Source organism: Cavia porcellus, unplaced genomic scaffold (genome assembly GCF_034190915.1).
Source record: "Cavia porcellus strain 051 isolate PalLab524CR breed Dunkin Hartley unplaced genomic scaffold, mCavPor4.1 scaffold_17, whole genome shotgun sequence".
Lineage (NCBI taxonomy): Eukaryota > Metazoa > Chordata > Mammalia > Rodentia > Caviidae > Cavia > Cavia porcellus.
The window spans coordinates 19,489,508-19,506,106 of record NW_026947500.1 but is presented as its reverse complement, the minus strand read 5'-3'; the positions used below and the strand labels follow the sequence as shown (position 1 = coordinate 19,506,106).

The following is a 16,599-nucleotide window of genomic DNA, read 5'->3' as shown; positions in this document are numbered from 1 at the left end:
TAGTTTTGATTGGCCTTCTCCTGACGCTAATGAGAAAATGATATAATTCAAAATACTGGACTGTTTTGTGAAAAACACTAGATTGGTTTGTGAAAGGATGTGGGTGTTTCTGTGTCTGTGTGTGTACATACACAGTAGTCCTTAAAACCACCTTGTGCAGTTAAGAATATAAATGCTGTACACTTATGAAAATATCACTATAAAGTTTCGGCATCAGCCAGAGCTCCACTGGATTAGACAGCCAGGTAACACCCATAATCCAGGGAGGACGAATACAAAATAGACTCTGGTCTGTCTCTGAGAGGCTAGGCAGGTGGGGTCCACAAGGCCCAGGAGGGTGCAGCACCCACTGTACTAGAGAGTTAGAAATGGGGAGGGTTGTGGCTGGGCCCCTTATCCCCGCCCCTCCCCAGCCCAGGAGCCCTTTGTGATGAGGAGGCCACAGCTCTGTGATGCAAGCCTGGGACCCCTCCCTGCTTCCAGACAGAACTCTCAGGGCTCAGTTGCCTGAGAACAACACTGCGATTCAGATGATGGAGAACCTTCTCACTCCTCTGAAAAGCCTTAGCGCCACGTGGCTGAGCCCCAGCTCCACCACCTTTGCCATAGACATGGTCCTCGCCTTTGTGTGTGGAGTGGGGCTGTACCTCCTGTTACTGCCCTGGCTCCCGGGTGAACCATCCTTGCCACCATCCAGGAGAACTAGAACCATCAGAAAGGTGAGAAACCCACAGCTCAGACCCAGCACAGAACGATTCACTCTCCTCCTACCAGTTTCCGCTTTCCCACATCAAGGGGACAGAGACTGTGGAGAGAGGAGACCTCTGGAAAGAACAGAACATCCTTCCCTGGGGATAGGTGGGCAGGCAGGGGACATGGCCACCAGGACTCTGTCTGCTGCTCTCAGACCTCTGTGATTTGCTGGCAGTGCCAGAGCAAACAGAACATGGGGACTCGGTGGATGGGGACTGGATTCTGAGAGGAGGGAGCCCAGGGGAGGGACCAGGCCCTCGCACTGGTACACGTCCCTGTCTCATGGCAGACGCCTCCAGGCCCAGCCTTTGCTCTGTGTGGGGTAGATCTGAGGTCTGTGCCAATGGCTTGAGCGAGTCCAGTCCCATCCCAGGCTGTAGCCACCATGGTCTCTGATGCTGTAGAGATGAGGTTGTCTTGAGTGCAGGGGATCAATGACCACTTATGGGGATCTCAGGTTAGAAAGTCTTTGTATGTTTCCAAAAGAAACACAGTAAAATAGTGCCTTGATTTAGCTCATGAATGCTGAACATTAACAGCCTGAGAGAGAGGAGAACAGGGCCTGGGCCCCTCACGACTTTCCCTCTTTCTCAGCGTCCAGTGTGGATGAGGTGGAGGAGCAGGAGCAGGAAGAGGACGGGCGCTCTCAGAGGTGAGGCTCTGCCTGCGGCCCCAAACCCAGCATGACCTGGTCCCCTGCGACCAAGGCTGGGACTCCCAGGATGTAGAGGAGGTTCATGGGAAGACAGTCATCAAAGGGATGCTTGTCAGGCTCCCTGTTCAGGAGCAAACTGTGCTGGGCCAAAGGAAGGTGTCACCCACTTGGGGCAATTCAGGTAATCGTGGGGCCAATACAGCCAGTGTCAGCCTGGGCCCTGGGACCTTGGACACTGAAGCTTGGGCTCCAGAGCCTAGTGTCACACGGTCTCTTCCAAGGGGATGTTCCCTTCAGGCTCCTATAAATCCCCAATCTCTTCTCTGGCTTTAGCCCTTGTAATCCAGGCTTCTAATTCCCTTTGTAGACTGCCGGAAACGCCTGGAGGAGACCTGCAACATGATTTCTGTTCCAGAAAGGTAAAGAACTCACTCTTTTCTCCAGTCTCCTTCCTATGGAGACCCCAGGGTCACCAAGCAGCTTCCATCTGAACTGGGAGGGGGAGATCCTGGGACAAGGGGATGTGAGAGCCCTCGGACAAAGGGCAGAAGAGAACTTCGAGGTCCTCATGGCAGGCAGTGGAGGGCCATGGCCCTCACCTGCCTGCCCTGCCTCAGACCCTCTTCTGACTGCAGCTGCGCCTCCTATTTCTTACAGCCTCCTGAGGATGCTCCCTGATGAAGACCTCGCTGCTGCTGTGTGCACAAGTCCACCTGCCACAGCCCCGCAGTCACATGGGAAGGACGTGCACACCGCCGCTCTGTCCTCAGTAGAGGCTTCCCCCTCCCCTCTCACTCGGAACCTTCTGCCTCTGGCCTCCTCTCCATCGTCAGGCTGGTCCACAACCTCCTCGGATCTTGAGTGTTCACCCACAGCCCTTACTTCCTCCCAGCCCCCGGAACCCCTGCTTCTGCTGGACAGAATTTCACCTCAGCCACTTCCACTCTCCCTCCCCCCACCATGTCCCCTCAAATCTACCACAACCCCCCAACCCTGGTGGGACACTACAGAGAAGCCAAATCAGCAGCTCGGTCCTCATCAACTCTCACATCCCAAGATCCCAGGGCTCCACTTTGAGAAGAAATGGAACCAGCTGTTCTGGGGTCTGCCCTCTCTGCACAGCGAATCCTTAGTGGCTGCGGCCTGGGTTTCCCCAAATACTGCTGTTCCCCACTTTCAATCCTCCTCATTTAACAAAACCTCACATTTTCACCCAACTCACCGGCAGGAGAAAATGTCACTGGTGCTTCCTCAGGCCCAGGCCCCCTCCTATCTGGAGCCCCGATCCCCAGCCCAATTCCAGCCCCCACTTCTGGGTTATGCCCTGACTCAGACTCACCCACGGTCCTCTCCTCCAGTCCTGTTATCACCTCCTGTGTCCCACAGCAGGGACTGTGGATCAGCCTGCTCTGCACCCCATAGCACCCCACAGTCGATGGTTCCAACTGAAATTCACCCGGGATGGCCCTTGTCCACGAAACAATTGGAGCATGGGGGAGCTGTGCACTCAGAAGTCCAAAGTGCTCAGGAGGGCGACAGCCACCCCACTTCCAGCCTTCACCAAAGCAAGTGTGCTGCTGCCACCCTTCCTGGGACTTTTTTGCTCAGCCCTGAGGTCCAGGCACAGCTGGAGCAGCACATTCAAAGGTGGATCACTGAACACAGTGGAGACCTGGCCAGCAGAACCCAGGGGTCTGCAGGACTCACCCAGCCTCCAAGTGACTTGACTCTTTCCTGGGAGGCAAAGGACAAGGCTGGGCCCTCCCATCTGCCCCTGTCTACAGCTGAAAGCAGCCAGGATGGGCAGATGAGGTTCCAGCCAAGCACAAACCCGGTCAGGAATCTGGGGCATATTCTAGGCAATGTCCCAAAAGATCTGTCCAGGGCCTCAGGAAGCTACCCCGACAAGGATCCGTGGGTGCCCTCTGAGGCGTCAGAGAGAACCCTGATGGCGCCCAGGGAGAGAGACACTGGTAATGACTCCCCAGGAAGTGCAGACAGGGAGGATGTGCTGAAAGTGCACTTGGGCACAAAGACCAGGCAGATCCACCAGGGGCTGATCCCCCTGAGAGTGCGCCTGTCCTGGCTCAGTGTCCACGGTGCCTTTTCCACCTCTGACACCCACTTGGGGACCAGAAAGGCCACATCTTCCAGGGCTCGGGAAACGTGTATGAGTCCCACCCAGAAGTTTTCCTTCTGGAACCCAAGCTTGCTGCAAGACCTAGAGACACACCTCACCAGGTTTAGGGTGAAGCGCAGGTGGGCTCTCCCCATCAAGCTCCTCAAGGCCACAAACCTCTTCAAGGCCACAAAGGCGCCATCCTTATCCTTGCCACAGTTTTCCCCGCCCTCCTCCTCTTCTGGGGCTTCTGGGGCAGACTTGATCCTTGAGGATGCCAAGTTCCTGCGGGAACCACCTGAAGCATATACTAAGGAGGAGGCCAGGGTCAGGGAGTCTGCCCCTCCACTGGGCAGTCTCCTTGTGTCCTCTCTTGCACGTCAAGAGACCAAGCCAAACCCAACAGGTGTCTCACTTGGTGACAGTCTGGAGTCCTCAGAGGGCCCCCCCACTAGACAGGACAGCATGAGTCCCTCACAGCAACTCACATACAGCCTCAGGGGCACAACCCATGACAGCAGGACTGTCCAAATGGCCAGCAGGGCTGACCCAACAATCCCCTCATTTCCTGGAACATATGTTGCCCAGGATGCAGGAGGGCCAGGCCATTGTGCAGACACCATGAGGACATTTCAGCACACAGAGGTGAAGTCAGTGAACAGTTCTCAAGAGTGTGTCTTGGGGTTCCAGCTTCCAGAAAGACTGGTATTTGTGGCACCTTGGTGCCATCACCACTGTAGGCCCCTAGGCGAGGTACTTGCTTCTCAGAGGTTAGGTGACCTAATGGCACAGAGAGGGAGCAGCCTGGGCCAGCAGAATCCCAAGGTCCTGATGCACCAGCACTCACAGAAGAGCCACGGCAGGATGTTTGCCCCCACTTAAAAGCAGGAGTTCAGCAGGGGGACCGGCCCAGGGAAACATGAAGACAGGCTGGGAGGCTTGACTTCCCAGGGTTGGGGAAATCAAGGCACCCTGGAGAGTAAGCACCCTCAGGATCTCCCACAGAAGCAGCCAGTGCCTTCAGAAGGCTGCTTCCAAAGAAGCCTGAAGAAATCTCTGCAGTGGTTTTTACCCACAAACAAAATGAAAGGGCAGGAAGATGCCTCCAGAAAAGGCAAGCCTGCAGGGGCCACTGCCCGGAGCTGGAGACTGGCCCCAGGCAGACTGTGTGTGGACCGTGGTGCTGATGAGGCTCAGGTGCTCATGACTGCAGTTGGGCAGATGCTAGAAACTCGTGAAGGTCGTGACCTGAAGTTGGAACAGCACAGACAGGAAGGAGGTCAAGACTCGGTCTCCCAGGCTCCCTGCTCCTTAGAGCACAGGGGAGCAGCAGGATATGTGGCGGCCCCCAGGTTCCACAGCTGTGCTGTCATGGAGAGGTCCCCCCAGGACCAGGAGTCCTTGAAAACTGGACAGCACGGCTGGGAGCAGCAGTGCCGGAGGCTTCCCCACCCCTCAGTGCCCATCAAGGCAGTGTCCCCTGTCAGCCCCGCCCAGTGTGGCCCCTCAGTCCTCAGGGCACCAAGCCAACATCACTGCCCCAGGCATTCTCTTTGGAGAGGGGTCTTGACTGAGCAACGGAGAGATTTCTCTCCACTCTTTCTTACTAGGGAAACGCACCCCCAGGAACACAATGTGCTATGTAGCAGAAAATGATTTTCTTAACACAGTCCATCCCTGAGACTTGCTGTAGCCCAATACACCTATTTTTCCTCCTAAAGGGGAAGTGGTTTGTGTCTTCTCTGTGCTTGGGGTGGGCTCTGGTGTCTGGAGGGGTGGAGTGTGGTGGAGGGTAATGGGTGCAAGCTCATGTCCACCTGAGTTTCTTCAGTGACCCCCTTTTCCATCATTAGGGGAACAAAAAATTCTAAAGACAAGTGGAGGAAAAGCAGTGGAGCCCACCCCGGGATCTGGTTCACCCCACCTTCCCACAGCTCCATCTACCCTAAGACAGTGCAGGAGCCAGGGCCACAGGTACCCTCACAAGGGTAGAATCAGGTAGCTGTGGGGGTCCCAGAATGGGTGGCAGTTGGCACACAGGATGGTGGGCCCCGAGGTCAGGAGCAGGAGAAATCTTGCCCTCTATGTCTGGGTGGCGATCAGAGGTTGGCACCCCTGGGAAGGCCCTGCTTCTCCGTGGCAAAGGTCAGGATAGAGAGGGTCTTTCTGGGCTCAGTTTTGATGGAAAGTTCAGAGTCCCTGTCCCAGGATCCCAGCTCCCTCATTCTAGAGCAGCAGTGAGGAGGGAAAATCCAGCTGTGTGTCAGGAGGCCCTGCTCCTGGTCACTTGTCCTGGCCATCTCACATGGCCCAACTCCAGTCAGTGGTTCTGGGCCGTGGAACAAGGATGTGAGGCTCAGTAACTGATGCTCAGGCTCTGGGGACAGTGTGGACTGTGGGAGGAAATGGAAAAGGCTGGGGCTGAGGTGGGAGCAGAGTGGCCTGAGGCCAGTGTGACTGGTGGGGGGATGGGGCGCTCCCAAGGCTCAGCTGCCGTCCAGCAGCAGACAGGAGGGGCCATCAGGGGCCATGTGGCTCCTTCTGGTCCCACCCCAGGGCCCTGCTTGCTCCACATCCTGACCCAAAGACAGAACCTTTAGGTCCCACACAGAGAGACATGTTTGTGAAGGAGGAGTGCGCTAGTGAATATTAACAATTGATTTCTTATCAGTACATCTGGTCCAATTGCCTATGTTCACCTCCTGCAGAGAGGATGAACTGACAATGAATGGGTGGAGAGGATAGGACAAGGGACCCTGAGATGTGACTCTTAAGTCTGGTGACCTTTACATATGTGTGCAGCCCAGGACTGCTGCTAGATTGGTGGTGGTGTATAGGTTAGGGGGTTGCCCTGGAATCACACAGCAAGTCCTACCTGGCTCCCATTCCTGCTTGGCCACAAACCCACAGTAGAAGGAGTGGTCACAAATTTGTGCCAAAAGAAGCCTTGATAGTCAACTTAGAATTCAACATAATACAGCATAGGGTATTCCCAAACATAGGTAGATGAATGCTCTCATCTGAAGAAACTAAGGTGGGAAGAACCAATCAAACATACAGTCCTGGTACTATTATTGGAACAGCTAAAGGTTCAGTGTTCCTGCTGCAGCTGACAACTTGCCGAGCCATCAGAGGTCCTGCCACTTCAACTCACTGGAGGTGCAATCACATTGAGGTCCGGGGTCAGCCAGCCTAACGGAGAGTGGAGCTGACCAGGAGCCTGCATTGACCTGTGGTGAGTGATGGGAGTGGAGCCATTCCACCGAAAGGAGGGCTCCAGCAGATGACATTCTGGGACCAGGCAGGATGGGCAAGTACAGACAGCAGCAATGACTTCAGTCAGTTGTTCCCTTCCCGAACAGGATTGATGGAGTGAGCTAGGCCTGTGTCACGTGATGACCTGGCTGAGACCCAATAGGTTATTCCTCAGCAGTGTGCACATGAACACAGTGAAGTCTCAGAAGTTTGACTGACCTGGAGGGGAGGCAATGCAGAGTAATACAGTGCAGGCCTCAGCAGCTTAATTGATCTGGAGGGGAGGGGTCAGCATATGCTGCCTCTGTCTGCAACTCACTAGCACACTGCAGTGGGAAGGGTCACCTAGCCAGCATGCTTCAAAGAATTGTAACCAACAGTGAAAGAAACTGGGGCCTCCTGGAAGAAGCAAAAAAGATGGGAAGAAGCAGCAACAACAAAAAGTCCCCAGGTCCCAAGCCTGAGAACATTGACCCAGGACAGTAAATACAAAAGAGAATGAGAACAGCAAACATGCAGTATCAGACATGGCACCAGTGGACATAAAGAGATATCTTCAGGACCTCATATATGAGTTCAAAAATGAAACATTTAGCCAAGTAAAACAAGATATAAGAAGATTAATAAAGAGATGCTAAGCACCCCTCAAGCACACACAGACGGAAGAAGGGAGGAACTCAAACAAAGGAGAGAACCATTTGATGAAAAATATAAAAATGTAGAATACATGAAGCAGATTCTAAGAGATTACCAGGAAATTAAAAACTCTACTGAAAGATGGCAAACCTGCTTGAAAGAAACTAAGTATAGATTATCCAAACTGTATAACAGTTTTGCAATGTGGGATTATGAAAGGAAAAATATTTTAAAAATAACAAGGAAATAAGCAGTAACAATACAAAGGCTAGAAGACAACAAGAGGATTTAGAACTTGAGAATAAAGAATGTGAATGAAGAAGTGGGGGTACCAACAAAGGAATTACAAAGGCTATTCACAGAAATAATTAAGGGAAACTTCCCAAACATAGGAAAAGGAAATGATATTCTGATATATGAGGCATACAGAACTACAGCCACCTACAGCCAAAACAGAGCTATGCCCAGATATATAATAAAGATCCCAGAAATTCAATATAAGAACAGAATATTAAAAGCTGTTAGAGACAAGAAACAGATAACCTGTAAAGGAAGGCCCATCAGAATAATGACAGATTTCTAACACAAACCATCAAGTCATGAAGAGCCAGGGGTAAAATATTCCAAACCCTGATATATTCCAACCCAGATTGATATACCCTGCTAAACTGTCTCTAGAAATTAATGGAGAAACAAGATGCTTCCAAGACAAAGAGGAACTTGGGAAATTCACAACAACCAATCCAACTCTACAGAGAATACTGCAGGGCATTCTAGAGAGAGAGAAAAGTACTAGGATTCCAGGAACAGTGGCAGAGAGGCCTCAATGAATGGAGCAGAAAACAGAATGAAGAAGATAAGCAGACAAAAAAAAAAAAAGATAAGCAGACAACTGATGGCAAAAAAAAGCACAACAGAAATGAGGAAGAGAAGGTTGGTTATAATCTTTAATATAGATGGCCTTGATACACACTAAATTAAAAAAAAGAACCACACGTGGAGTAGATCAGGAGGCAGGGTCCACCGAGATGCTATTTATAGGAAATATAATTAACATGAAAAAGAGTACATGGACTGAAAATCAAATATGAGAAAACAATGCTCTATGTGACAGAGAACCAGAGAGTAATGGGGCAACTAGACTAGTATTGTGGATAGGTTGGAAATACAGGCTTTAATAGGTAAAGAAATACAATTAGAGATCAAGTCCAGGAGAGAGAAGATTCGGAACCACTTAGGTAAATAGCAGATTGGCCGCCCTCCCAATTTAAAACCAAGGGTCTTGGTGAGACCCAAAAATTCACAGTGTACCCTGGGGAAGTATAAGGGGAGGGAGAGTCTTAAAAAGATGGCAAAAGATATTGTTAATAGTGTATCAGGATTTTTTTTTTGTCTTTTTCTTTTTTTATCGGTACCGGGGATCGATCTCACGATCACACACTTGCAAGGCAGGCACTTATGCCACTAAGCTAAATCCCCAGCCCCTAGTGTATCAGGATTTAAAACCTACATTAATCTCACCACTCTGCTTAGATTTTATTCTTTTTTTGATAGATTTTTTTCTGTCCCAGTCAACTTGCATTAGATTTGAGGGCACAGACAGCTATCCCAAACACATCAGGATATAGCACAGTAATCATCTTTAATTTCCTGTTATCTTAATCTGGAGCCCTGTAGGACTTACACGATTTTATCATGACTGATCTTAGTTAAATCTGGTTTGTTTAACTGCTGTTTGGTACCAACAGATTTTATTCAAAACTGATATGATTGATAGTATCAGGTCTGAGAGTATAGGCAACTACACTGCAGATGACAAAACTCTACAATACAATACACATTCCGGTTTGATAAATGCCTGTTTTTGAATTTTATACTACATACAAAATCGTGTTTTTATTAATACTGTTATGTACTGATATATTCAATTATACTATGATGATATTGCCAATTCTATTGAAGATAACAAGAGACAACATAGAAACTATGGTAGAACTCCTTGTACAATGGTCTTATATCTTTTTCATTTCATGTGTTTATAGGAATATGTTTTGTTTTGTCTTGCTTTGTTTTGTTTCCCCCTCTAATACAGAAAGGATGGAAATATATGTTAAGACTCATGCATGTGTAGAATCTATAAACAGTTCATGAGAACTGATCTTATGAGACATGATGAAATGAACAGATACTTTGAAGAAAAAGAGACACTAAAGTATCCAGTGCTGATCCTGGAGTGTCATAATGTGAAACCCAGCAATAGTATTATTCTTTGTTCAGAGTGATATTAGCCTGCTTGGGTTTGTTGAATCTCAACATAATTGAAGATATGGATAACTGCATTTATGTTTAAGTGTATGGGATTGATAACCATATTTCTAACTTTTTGTTGGCTAGTTGAACAGAACTGGTTGCAGTCTCACTGTTTGAATCTCCACTTTATCTGGTCCACTTTAGTATCTTGAATAACTATTTGTAAGAGGACAATCTGTAATCCTCAACTAGTGATTTCTGTTTATTTTTTTCTTTGAAAGTATGTATTCTACCTGTTTTCTGTTTTGTTTAGTCTTTCTTTAAATAAAATTTTTTTAAAAAAGAAGCCCTGTGGTTGGTTGTATAAAGCCATGTAAGATTTAAGTAAAAATCAGCTTATGATGACATACATACTTTACCAATTTAACGATAGTGAGGGTTGGGGATTTAGCTCACTGGCATAGCGCAAGAGCGCTTGTCAGACCGCAGTTGTGAGTTTGATCCCTGGCTACCCCCTGCATACTGTTTGCATTTGTTTACTAGTTACGGTTAGCCGGGAGCTAGCACTGGTGTGCTGTTATAGATGATAACATATTCTATGTACCACACAGGAGAGAGATCAGAAATTTTTTATAGTAATTGACAAGTGGCAGATATGTGTCACATGATTTAAACAGTATACAAGTATTGTAGTTTTTATGATCAGTTAATAGATTTTTAAAAGAATAGATTTAAAAGGAATAGATTTAAAATACTTTTTAAAAATAATTTTAAAAAGTAAAAGGCTAACTATGAAATCAGTAACATCTTGTAAACAAATTCCAGATGAACTAAACATTTTTAAATACTATAATATTAGAAGAAATGTTGGAAAGTTGTTCACATAGGTTTAGCATGAGAGCTTAACAGTTGAAAATATAAGAAGCCTGTTAGGTAAACATAAAATTACAGTTAATTCAACTATTGGGTGGGAGTATCTATCCAAGATGCAGTAGAGAACTGATTATCTATATCATCTGGATTCCCCAGGACAGTGCTCATTTAAAATAGTAGGCAATAAAATAAAATAGTTGGCATTTAGTTTTCGGTTAGATTTATGATAATATAGAGCATATTTTTCAAGTGACTGAAATATATTACCTATACCCAGTTATATGACATGAAAATGAAGCAGAAATTATCACACGTGATGCAGATGGTACACTCCATCCACTCTCAGCGTACTTTATGAATTCTAAGTCAGTGCTTTCCAACCCACCTTAAAGGAGATGTTTAAACACTCTCTGAAATCTTCCTATGTTACTGTTTTCTCTCTGTCTCTTGGCAGATAATCCAGTTGGCTTATGGCCACCAACTAATTGATGCCAGGCATTATTTATGCATAAGACTATACACAAGGAGAAGTCATTCTCCTCAGACAAGGGAGAACATGGATACTAGCAGCCAAAGGATACAAAACTTGGGATGCAGTGAGATAAGGTGTGTCCAGGACAGGGAACTGCTGACCTCTTCACTGCTCTTCCCTTCTCTTTTCATACTACTGACATTCTGGTAAGACAACTGTTCCTCTCACTTGACCTGATCTCCTCAAGTATGATTTCCAAGATTCAGTTCAGTGACCACCTCTTTAGAAAGTCTTACAAGTCTCACTTTTCCTCTGCCTTTGTAGATTGGCTGCCCCTCCCATGAGCCCTCAAACTACTCATGTATTTATGTGTTCAAATTGACGATTTATGTGTCTTTCATAGAAGGTGGGCACCAGAATGAGTCATTTTCCACACAAATCATTGAAGCTCAATGTAGCACAAGTGTTCAATGGACAACTTATTAAATGTATAAAACCAATTCCATTACTTGTTAAAAATCCCAATGGACACATGCATGGGGATGACACTAATTCCAAATCATTGTCTTCAGTGCCCTTACTCTACTAGGTACCAACAGTGTTTCCACAACAGTACCACACTGGTGTTCTGACGTGACAGCCTTTGTTGTACTGGCATATTCCACAAGAGCGACTCCCTGAGCTACAAGGCAATTATTCATCTCCATAATGATTGTTGGTTACTCTTAGCTTTAGACACAATGGTCTTTGACTACTTGGTACACAGATTACAATCCTTAGTTCCATGTGATTGTAAACACGGAAGAGTCAGTCCATATGTAACAGACCATGTGGCACATCTAGAAGCCCCTCTCCATTCTAGTTTGTCACCATGTGTATCTTCCAGGGTCATTTATAGCATGAAGCCAGTAATAATGGCCTTATAGTATTGATAACAGAAATATATATAAATGGTCCAGCACAGGGTCTGCCAGAGTGTGTCTTTGCTTACTAAGCTATTCTGCACACCTTGGAGAAGGACTTTTTTTTTTTTTTTTTTTTTTTGTCTTTTTCGTTTTTATCGGTACCAGGGATTGAACTCACGACTGCCTGCTTGCAAGGCAGGCGCTTATGCCACTGAGCTAAACCCCCAGCCCCAGAAGGACTTCTTTTTATTGAGCTGGGTAACTACCACTTGTACAATTAGAAAAACAATTTTCTGCTAGTTACCTATCCAAATCCCTTCTTGTGTTTTTTTGCAATAGGATTTCATAAAGGGCAGCAGTGTACTTTTGCTGAGACATTTCTCAGCTAAGTGAGGGCAAGTTGGAGTTTGTAGGATACAGGTAGAAGTTATTGGGAGGGACTTCTTCTAGAAAGTCCTTTTCTGAAATATGGGCATGATGGCTAGGGTACCAGCTACCATTTTCATCTACGGAGTCAATTTGTGGATCAGCTATAAAGCTAGTAACTATAGCCCAGGTATAAAGATGGTAAGAATGTGGGTCCCTGCAGTAAAGGCCTGACGCTTTCTTTTATGAAAGAAAATCTTCCAGGTTTAGGGTGTTGCCATCTGCAGGTTTTTGTTACAGTCCTTCGCATCCAGTGATTCCACTCCTCGAAAGATTTCTCTGGAATACCTGGAGCCAGCTGAAGAGAGGTGCGAAGCAACAGGCTGAGCAGGAAGCCGCGCGTTTCTGCCTTTGCAGTTGCAGGACACGCCTTGCTTTGCCTCCTTCACGCCCACACAGCCTCCACGTGGGCGCTGCAGCCCCGGTTCCCTCGAGCACCCTGTGGCATCCCTTGCCCTCACGCGCTGATTAAAAGTACCTGGAGCTGTTTGCCGCGTAACTGGCCGTCTCGGGCAGCCATTGGTCGGTGCGTGTCACATGTCTGGGCAGGTGTTGCGATTGGCTGGCAGGCGAGCGCGGGAGGTCGCTGTGTGGAGCTCAGCGGGCGGCTCTGCTGCCCAGCAGATGTGGCCGCCACCGTTGGGCCGGGCGGACCGTGAGGGGCCACGCTCACCCCGGGTGTCTGTGGACCGTCGAGGGCCGCGCCTAGTGCCGCCCCGCGCTGCCTCCCTGCACCCTGGCGCCGCCAACAGCGAGATGGAGCGGCGGCATGAGTCCCCGGGGCGAAGGCGCGGTGCGGAGAGACTCGGGCTCTGGCGCCCGCGCCTGCACACTCCGCGCGGCCCCGGGACCGAGTTCTCCAGGGCGCAGGTAGCGCGGGCGCTGCGGTAGGGCCGTCTTGAGGGTCGCGGAGGTTGGGGGTGCGGGGCCGGGCTGCAGCACCCAGCGGCCGGGTCAGAGGGCCCTGGGCCCTGTGCGCAGCGAGCCTTACTGGTTTCTCAGAGTCACTGAGGACCTGGGGTTTCCGTCATTTCTGATGATGATGATGATTGTTTTCTTTTTGGCACCACTCAGGTGGAGACCTGGAGGACAAGGGATGGGCGATGCTCCGGGTCCGGGCTCTTGAGATGCCAGGTTCCGGTGTGGAATGGAGGAAGGTAGGGCCGGAGGAGGGGAGGGTTGATTTCAGTGTGAGCAGTCAGGCTTGGTTTTAAACGCTTACTAGTCATTGCGGGGGGGGGGGGGGGGCAGAGACCAGCACTGAGAGCCGTTTTTTTTCTTTAATTTTTTAAATTTTATTTAAGGAGAAAAGAAAAAAAAAACAGAGAAAGGGTACAAATTATACCGATTTACAGAAAAAAAAAAAAGAACAGTAGGAAATCACTAGTTAATGGATTACATATTGTCATCTTAGAAATAATTGTTCATGTCACAAAATTAAAGCTTGTAAAGTGGACATTCCATCAATGATACTGCAAATAGTTCTGTTCAATGATCCAATAAAACTCTGTGATATCATTTTCTATCTTATACACTTAAATATACATGCAGTTATATAGTTTAGAGCACTTTCTTTTCCTCTCTTTTGTACCATGACTATTACACATTTTGGGTTTCATTGCTCCCACGGTTCTTATTACTTTTTTGGAAGAGAGTAAAACCAAATGTGACATAACAGAACAGAATCGGTCAAGTCAAAAGGGTGGACATAATAGATAATGTAAAAACATAATACAAGGTGATCAACAATGGTTACCATAATGCCTCCCGCTATCTCTAATAGAATTGCCTATATCGTTAGTTATAATACAATTGAACAAAACAGTAAAGAATAAAACCGACAAAACCAAAACATCGGAGACAGTGTAGGTCTTCAAAAGTAGATAAAAGTCAACGAGAATGTTATAATGAATCTCATTATCTTCACAGCTGATGCCTAAACTTTGGAACCTGATAACTATCCAGCAAAACAGAATAGGGGAACATCAGTTAAAAACCAGATGGTGAGGGGCTGGGGATTTAGCTCAGTGGCATAAGCGCCTGCCTTGCAAGCAGGCAGTCGTGAGTTCAATCCCTGGTACCGATAAAAAGAAAAAAGACAAAAAAAAATTGAAAAAAAAAAAAAAAAACAGATGGTGAGAGTAATACAGGGCTTTAAATCGAGGTAATGGAAAGTCAAAGTGGGTTACTATAATATATCCTGCTATTTTTTTCCTTTAATTAAAAGGATAAAGATAAAAAAGTAAATAATGGAGTGGAGATTGAGATAAAAGAGGGCATAACAACGAAACAGCGCCGATCAAAACATAACCATTTAAGCAGAATAGTGTTTCACCACCAGATAATCCTAACCTAAAAGTCGTTACCATATTGTCTCTTTCCTTGAAATCCTTGAGTACAACTTCGTATACTGTAGCATTAAGTATATCAAAACAATGTAAAACCGTTTAAGAGAATGACAGCATTATAAAGTATTTAGAATCGACTAACAGAAAATGAACAATGGTTTCTGTATAATCTCCTTGTCTTTAAAAGGTTTTTGCTAATACTATCGTACATAATAAAATCCAATAAGATACAACCTATTTAGACCATTGGAGACAGAAGGACAAAAGCTAGATGAGACTTCAAAACAAGATGATACTAAATCAGTATTACCTATTAAGATGTCATTTTCTCCAAAATAGCTGTTCTTATCATCCAATCTTCTCTGCCTCATTTCTGTTGAGCTCTTTTTCTGTCAGTAGCTGTCAGTTTGTCTTCTTCATTTTGTTCTCTAGAGCCATTTTTTTAAGGAGAAAAAAGAAAATAAAAATTTTAAAAGACAATTGGGGTGACAATGATATATACATTGCGTATTGTTATTTTACAGTCAGTTAATCAGAGTACAAGATACCTGCATTTAATTCTCCGAGCAATACTAGCACTTTTTCTGTAATGAGCTCAAAGAAATCAGTAGTATAACTTTTATTTTTTAGTTTTATTATTATTATTATTATTGGCTTTTTGAGACAAGATCTTGCTATGTACTTCAGGCTGGCCTTGGGCTCACTTGTAGCCCAGGCAGGACTGGAACTTGTAAATGATTTTCTTGCCCCAGCCTCCCAAGTGCTGGGATTGCAAGAGTGCGCCACCAGGTCCAGCTTCAATCTTTGTATGTGTATAGTTCTTTTTTAGCTTCTCACACTAGTGAGACAATATGAAGTTTACACAGGTTGCATCCATTTACCTATAAAAGTCTTCAGTTTATCCTTCTTTATGGTGGAATAGTACTCCATTGTATAAAAATACCACATTTTTTTTTCTATCCCTTAGTTGATGGGCATTTAGGTTGTTTCCAAGATCTGGCTATAAACTGCTATGTGCTGCCATAAACATGGGTGCACATATATCACTGTAGTATGATGTTTTTAATTCTTCTGGGAAGATACCCACAATGGGAATAGCTGGGTCAAATGGGACCTCCAGTCCTAGTTTTTTGAGGAATCTCCACTGGTTTCCTTAGTGGTTGCACCTGTCTGCACTCGCACCAACAGTGGAGAAGGATTCCTTTTGGCTCACCGACCTGCCAGCATTTGTTATTGGTTGTTTTCTAGATGATAACCATTCTTTCTGGGGTGAGGTAGAATCTGTTTTTCAATTTACATCACTTGAATGACCAATGATGTTGAACATTTTTTCATGTATTTATGTGCTGCTTGTATTTCTTCATTTGAGAAGTGTGTATTCATCTCAGATGCTCATTTTTGGATTGGGTCTTTAAATCTGGGAGGATTGAATTTTTTGAATTCTGTATGTGTTCTTGATAGTAATCTTTTATCTGAGGAGCATTTGGCAAACATTTTCTCCCACATTATCTCTTCCCTCTGTTGACAGTTTCTCCTGCTGTGTAAAAAGCCTTTTAGTAAGAAAAGGTCCCAGTTGTTGATTCTTTGTAATTCTTTGTAATAGTTCTTGTGCAGTTGAGGTTTTGTTTATAAAGTCTTTACCTACAACAGTGTCTTCAAGAGTTTTACCTGCTCTGTCTTCCAGCAGATTTAATATATCTTTTTGAAATTAAGATCTTTGATCCATTCCAAATTTAGCTTAGTGCATGGTGAAAGATAGGGGTCCAGTTTTAATCTTTAGCATATGTAGAGCCAGTTTTTCCAGCACCATTTATTAAAGAGGCTGTCTTTCTTCCCGTGCATGTTTAGTACCTTTGTCAATGTGGCTTGTGTGTCTGCAGTTGTTTTGATGTCTTCTAATTGGTTCC

At 46.2% G+C, this 16,599-nt stretch overlaps 1 protein-coding gene across 1 annotated transcript; it reads left to right on the top strand.

Annotated features, from left to right (window-relative positions):
- The first annotated feature begins 3 nt into the window (after positions 1-3).
- On the top strand, positions 4-5,247 carry LOC101788888 (spermatogenesis-associated protein 31A3-like). The gene is made up of 4 exons (XM_063227344.1): positions 4-719; positions 1,348-1,405; positions 1,776-1,827; positions 2,066-5,247. Exons 1-4 carry the CDS (start codon positions 453-455, stop codon positions 4,407-4,409), a joined length of 2,721 nt encoding a protein of 906 aa, XP_063083414.1. The 5' UTR covers positions 4-452; the 3' UTR covers positions 4,410-5,247.
- Positions 5,248-16,599: the final 11,352 nt, after the last annotated feature.